Below are 7,121 nucleotides of genomic sequence, written 5' to 3' on the forward strand. Positions count from 1 at the left end.
AACTACACGAGTTATATACATACTTGGCTCGTTAGGTCCAAACGAATGATCGAGAAGCATATTGGGCCCATATAGGCCCAATGATTAGACTAATACTAGATATGCGCTTATGAAAGCTAACAGAGAGCGGGAGAGATAATTCTATATATGTACATACATATATACACATGAGACAACAAGCAATATTTAAGACCCAATAAGCTCATTCAAGTGAAAGGCAAACACACACGACCCATTTGCACACTTATGTAGATGATAAAACATACTTGCCCCAATTACACGAGTTAGATACATACTTGGCCTGTTAGGCCCAAATGAATAATTGAGAAGCATACTGGGCTCATTTAGGCCCAATGATTAGACTAACACTACATATGAAAATTATGAAAGCTAAGAGAGAGCGAGAGACATAGTTCTCTCTAAATATACATACAAATATACACATGAAACAACAAGCATGGTTTAAGGCCCAATAAGCCCATTCGCATGAAAGACAAACACACACACCCTATTTGCACACTAATTTAGGTAATAAACATATTTGGCCCAATAGAGCCAATTACATGAGTTATATACATACTTGCCTTGTTAGGCTCAAATGAATGATTGAGAAGCATATTGAGCCCATTGATTAGCTTAACATTAGAAATGAAGATTATGAAATATAAGAATGACACATCACATCAGACAACAAACAAGGTTTAATGTCTAATAGGCCTATTCGAGGGAAAGACGAATAAACACAACCCATTTGCCATATTTGTACAAATGATAAACATATATAACCTAATTGACCCAAATACACGAATTAGATACATACATGGCTAATTAGTTAGATACAATAGATATTTATAATATAAAATAAAAAACATAAACTATATATAATTATAAATCAATTTTATAAAAAGATATCGTATAGTACATATACCAAATAGATGTAGTCCCGTGTCAAATACACGAGAGATTAATGACTAAAATAAAATAGTTAAACTATATAAATTAAATAAAGACTTTTGCTTTAGTTAAACTAAATAAAGATCGAGTTATTTTCTTAAATAACATAATTTGGTCACATATTTAATAATTTAATTTAGGTGGTGTTTGTTTGAAATCTTAATAAAAAAATCGTGACTTAATTAAAATTACTTAATCCATTAAATTATTAAAGTGTTTTTTTTTTTAACTTAGCAAACAAAAATAGTTATATTGACTTAATCTATACAACATTATTTATTCATTTGGTACTTTATCAATTCAATAATTTAATGACTAAAAAACACAAACATGCCCTTAGAGACATTATAAATTGTGATTAATTAATTAAAGTTTGTCAATTTTTTTAATATGTACTAATAAGATTAAGATGTATTATATATATATATATATAATACATGATTATATATATGTTATATGTTTATATTTATAATTTTTATATGTTAAACAAATATAATTAAATAACAAATATTAATTGATTTACACTACTTTTAATATATGGAAATATAGTAAATGTTATAAAAGTTCTAGTAAAAATTGATGCCTTAAAAAACTTTTCACCTAAAAAAGTCCTTCAACTTAATACCCCCAAAAAATTAAAAATCCTTCCATTTTTTTCAACTAAAATCAAAACCCCCTCCACTTTTAATTAAAAAAAAATTAAAATTAAAAAGGTTATTGATCAAAAATTTAAAAAAATTGATTTTATGATTTGTATATAAAATCGATCAAAAAAAGTAAAAGTAAAGACAAAAACGCGACCCGAATCTATAAAACCAAATATTTGTCGATTTTTTTTACTAGCGAAGGGATATCTTTTAATTTTGCACACCTTTTTTCAATTTCTAGATCCGCCACTGCTACCGATCTGCTAAATTTGCGAAAATATCTAAAGCGACCTCAACAGCCAACAATCACGACAACAAAACTCCATAAACCACATTTGAGTTTCTATCTCTTAAGCTATGACGACTAGAATAACTAGTGTACACTAACTATACAGCATGCTATCGGTTTCAAAAAAAAAAACATATTTTTTTGATTTGTTTTTTGAACTCGCAGGAAAAACAAAGACCCGAATCCATGTTTAAGAATATGATCTTCAATAAAAAACAATGTGCTAACTTTCCGAAACATCTCAAATAATAGGCTTAACTAATAAGAAATCTTGTGAGAATCTGGAAACACGTTGAAGGGTATATACCTTATGATGCAACCGAGTATCAATACAATAACTACGATGATTGAGCTTATTCTTCTTTCAATCTTGTAGTTGTTTTTCTAGTGGTAAGGTAGAATAGTAGAGTATTTAGTCTTTATTTGGGCTGAGCTACAAAATGGCCATGAAAATATCGACTTCCTATCTGGGCCGAGCTAACAAATATGGCCAATTGACTATTAGATTGACTTATACATTCATTAGTTATTTTACTTCTTAGCTATTTGACAGTGATTGTAATGGGAACATTAGTATATATTATGTCTATAATAATTGTCCCATAACTTAAGTGGTTATATTTCTACTAATCTTAAAATACTTACAGTTAATGAATGGATGTTAATTATACATAAATAACAAAAATAGACAGCAGTATTTATCAAAAGTTATTTAACAAAAATAACAAAAGTTAATAGAACTATTGGTCTCAGTATAATGGTTTTGTCATTTGTGTATGATGTTTTAAGTGTTCCTTATTAACTATTGTGTATCTTTACAAGTTCGATCAACTTAAACTTTTTCATGTTTCTTACTTTTTTGTGCTAAATTTTATCTTGCTGGTTTATTTCATTTCTCTTAAAGCCATTTTGTTAGATTCAGTTTCTATTTATGCATTAGTATTGGACTATTGGTTGTTTTTGCTCCTCCATTTTTTTTTTCATCGTACTTTTTTTTATTAAGGCGTCTTTTTTATTGAGAAATCCAATTTGATATTAATATTGAAAGCCAGGATCCTTGGTATAAGCTTTTTCCTTGAGGCACCTAAAAGGCTAGAACTCTAGAAGGGTAAAATGAGCTGGTTAAGTGGGTTTGGTAATGGTCAAAGGGCCCCGTTTAGGCAATGTGTCAAAAAGATGTTTGGATCAAAATGGATATCTTTTTGCAGAATTACAAAAAAAAAAAAATGTTGATATATAATGTATTAAATAGAATTACAAATATATAACTGTATCAATAGCATAATAATCTGATTTTTTCGAATAAGTTGATATATAAACATTAGAAAAGAACACATCGGGTAACAAGGCCATCTTCGAAAATGTTTAAAAAAAGTTGGGCCCAAGACAAAAGGGAAAAATAGGCCCTCAAAATTATAAAAGTTATGAAAAATGTAATCTTATACCTAATTTGTAATAAAAGAAAGAAAGAAGAAAACCGCTCAGTGTCGCCTTTTGCGGGTTTTGAGCCCCAATACCTTGACAGTGTATGGGGGAGGTTAAGTTGTAGGCAAACCTTAGCTCTACCTAAGTAGAGAGGTTGCTTCCATGTTCTACCTAAATGGTAGAAAAGACCCTACAACCTTTACATGGATGAAAATCGAACCCATAACCTCTGTCTCCAGAGGCCAGGGTATTATATTAAAAACAATATCAAAACATAAATTTAGAAAAACTGGAAATAAATCTTATATCTAACTTGAAAATATTGTAATTTGTATTAAGTAATCTATGAAAGAAAATAAGGGTATAAAATAAAACTAATAACTAGGTAGTAGTTTCCCACTTGCATCAATAATGGTTCCTTTCTTATTCGCCGGAAAATAGCTGCATATGAAATCTAAATTTTTGGGCCCCCTATAACTATTGGTCCCTCGGCTATAGCCTTTACTGCCTATGCTCATAGCCGGGCCTGTCGGGTAACTTTTTAGCATTATTTATTCATTTGACCGTTTTGACCCATCAAATAAAAAACATGTCCGAAATCAACCTAACCATAAGTAAATGGGTTGAAATTTCTGCCTCTTGAGCCATTTGTTCCTAGCGAGATGGTACACTTAATCATGGTTCCTCTTGAGCCTGCCTAAGCTCTGGGCTCGGTGATGGCACGCAACAAGCCCAAAAAGACCATCTCTGGCTGACTCAAGACAACCTTGCGTTCCAATCATATTCACTATCGAGCGTAAGGTCCAAACATCAATGACGTTCCAAATATCAAGAATGCTAGCCTGCATGGCCATTCCCTTTTCCAAGGCTACAGTATAAGGTTTCAATGACGTCAACAGTATTGAAATTTGAGATGAATTAAGATGCCTAGTCTCGATCAGTCCAAGAATGATGGAATTGGGCTTCTTTCTTTTTCCATTTCTTTTTCTTGTTTTAACTGTTTGACGCAGATTGGACGTCGATCGAGCTACCATCAACCAAATCATGATGATGAAGTCATCCTGGATGCAAATCAATCCATCAAGTTTTACCCAAGTGTTATTTGGTGATCCTAACAGCCTTCAAAGGTTCACCGTACTTGACGCAGACGGAAATTTGGGATAACAAATCGAACCTGTTGATTCAAAGAATACCAGAAACAACTCTTCAAATTACGTTGATTCGGATTGAATACCGGTAATCTAGGATTCACACACTAAACATACATTGTGAACAGGGGAAAAATGATTTTTTGTATTTCATAAAACTGATCCCAGGGTTCTAGTACGTATAAATAGATAATATAATTTCGAATGGGCCCTAAAACACAATTGAGCCGAAAGTTATAACCAACACAAAGTCCAAAAAAACCGAAAAAACATATAAAAATGTCCAAAGGTCATAGAAAAAGGCTGTTTCAGGGCTTAAAGGTCGACCCAAACCGCCGGAGGCCATTTGCAACTTGATGCGTCTTGTTTCTACGGTTGTTTTGACTGGTTATACGCCCAAAACGAAGCCCTGTAGCTCAAGTTAGCCCATTTTAGTGAGGCACCTTTTGAAGCCTTGTCTTGGGCTTTCAAATACAGCATGGTCTGCTCATCTATACTTGGTCCCGCATCAATACTTTCATGGAAGGTATAGAACTATAGATTTTATGCGGCTTGAAAACTAGCTTCTATTTCAACACCAAATATATAATCAACTTAAGTTAATGATTAACTTGGAACTGTTAATTAACTTGCAGAATACTTAGTTTTAGAAGTTATGAATTAGCCCAGGTACGGATCAGCTTGCATACACGTCAACGTGTAATATACTTTGTTTGATTTGATGATACATTACATGTATCAACAGCAGAAACCATCACAGATACACCCAAAGTAAATTCATGTAATACAAGAAGATATAGTACAAAGATGAAAGACTTACTAGTTAGAAGCTTAATTCAATGTAACTTGTTTTAGTAGCAGAATGTAAGTTAAGGGACTAAATATGACAAGTTAGAATAGTTAGTAACAGAATAGTCAAAGTCAAAGAGGCGGTTACTGTTCTTCTTATTTTATATATGTAATTTGTATTTCATTTAGATATATCAAGAAATATTCAGAATTTCTCAATTTCTCACTCTCTCAAATCCACAAATTTAGTTTTCTTATATGGTATCAGAGCAAATCCGATCACCGGAATCGCCATAGATTCAGGCCAACATCTCGATTCATCTTCTTCAAGCTCAATTTTTTTTTTTGGATCAAATTCTCATCTAAAAACCCTAATTTCCTCAATCACAAAATTCCTTCATAATTCACCACAATTACTGATTCTATTACAAGAATCTTTCAATTCAATCACTCCGATTGAAACCCTAAGTAGCAATTTTCATTGAATTTGCTTCATTTTCAAAACCCTAATTTCATCAATTTTCATCATTTTTCATCACAATGCCAGAAGTAGTACCAGATTCAACATTTGTCAATGTTACTGTTGGTGATAACATTGAATCAATTCATCATCCTCTGTATCTGCATCAAAATGACCATCCAGGCTCATTTTGATTGCAAAGAAACTAACTGGTTCTGAGAACTTTAGCACATAGAAAAGATCTATGGTCATTGCTTTAAGTGCGAAGAATAAACTGAAGATTGTTACTGGAGAATATAAGGAACCAGAGTCCACATCCAATCTCAAGCCAATGTGGGACAGAACAAATGATATGGTAATCTCATGGATACTCAATACTATTTCTGATTCTATCAGTAATACTTTGAGCTTTGTTAATACTGCATCTGCTTTGTGGAAAGAGCTGAATGAACACTATGCACAGTTAGATGGCCATAGGATCTATCAAGTAACTGTAGATGTAACACAACTTAAGCAGAGTAACACTAGTGTTGAGGTGTATTATCATAGGCTAAAAGGATTTTGGGATGAGTTAGATGCATTAGAAGCACCTTATGCTTGCACTTGCAACTGTATTTGTGAAAATGGCAAGACTAATGGTGAGAGGGAACAGAGAAAAAGGTTAGTTCAATTCTTGATGGGACTTGATGAATGTTATTCAAACATTCGTGGTCAAATTCTGCTCATTCAACCCTTACCTACAGTTGCTAAGGCATATAGTATGATTAGGCAAGAAGAGAAACAGAGGGAAGGTATTCTGCCTAAACCTCCCACCATTCCAACAGCTTTAACTGCCAACACTCACAAATACACCCCAAACACAACCTATAAGAAACCTACCTACTCTGCAAAACCAAATGAAAGGAAATCACCCTTTAGAAAAGGTATTTTTTGTGATAAATGTCAAAAAGAAGGTCATGTGAAGAAAGAGTGTTACCAAATTGTTGGTTACCCCCCTGGTCACCCACTGTATGGAAAGTTCAAACCTTACACCTCACCAAAACCTTCTGTGCACTCTACCTTCTGTGCACTCCTCTGCTCCATTCCATTGACAATTCTGGATCAATGCACTCACAAGAACCAGCTCTGCATAGCAGAATGGACCAGTTGCAAAACCAACTGAACCAACTAATGCTGATGATGCAACATTCATCACAAGGTCAACATAACTCTTCTCCTATTTATCCTATCTTAACTAACTTGCTTCATTCTTTTATATCTGCATGCACATATCATTGTGTAATGGCCTGTATTTCTGATCTCAAAGATGCATGGGTACATGATAGTGGTGCTACTGACCATATTTGTAATACCCTTTCCAAATTCAAGACTATCAAGACTTGTCCACAACCTATATCAGTTGGTTTGCC

General features: G+C 33.0%; 1 protein-coding gene across 1 annotated transcript; it reads left to right on the plus strand.

Moving 5' to 3' along the window:
• Positions 1-5,956: 5,956 nt before the first annotated feature.
• Positions 5,957-6,874, plus strand: LOC122587871. The gene has a single exon (XM_043760031.1). The coding sequence runs from the start codon at positions 5,957-5,959 to the stop codon at positions 6,872-6,874; it is 918 nt and encodes a 305-aa protein (XP_043615966.1).
• Positions 6,875-7,121: the final 247 nt, after the last annotated feature.

Source organism: Erigeron canadensis, chromosome 2 (genome assembly GCF_010389155.1).
Source record: "Erigeron canadensis isolate Cc75 chromosome 2, C_canadensis_v1, whole genome shotgun sequence".
In the NCBI taxonomy this organism is placed as follows: Eukaryota; Viridiplantae; Streptophyta; class Magnoliopsida; order Asterales; family Asteraceae; genus Erigeron; species Erigeron canadensis.

Coding starts and splice junctions, on each gene's coding strand:
- LOC122587871 (XM_043760031.1), top strand. CDS start 5,957: ATGGTCATTGCTTTAAGTGCGAAGAATAAACTGAAGATTGTTACTGGA.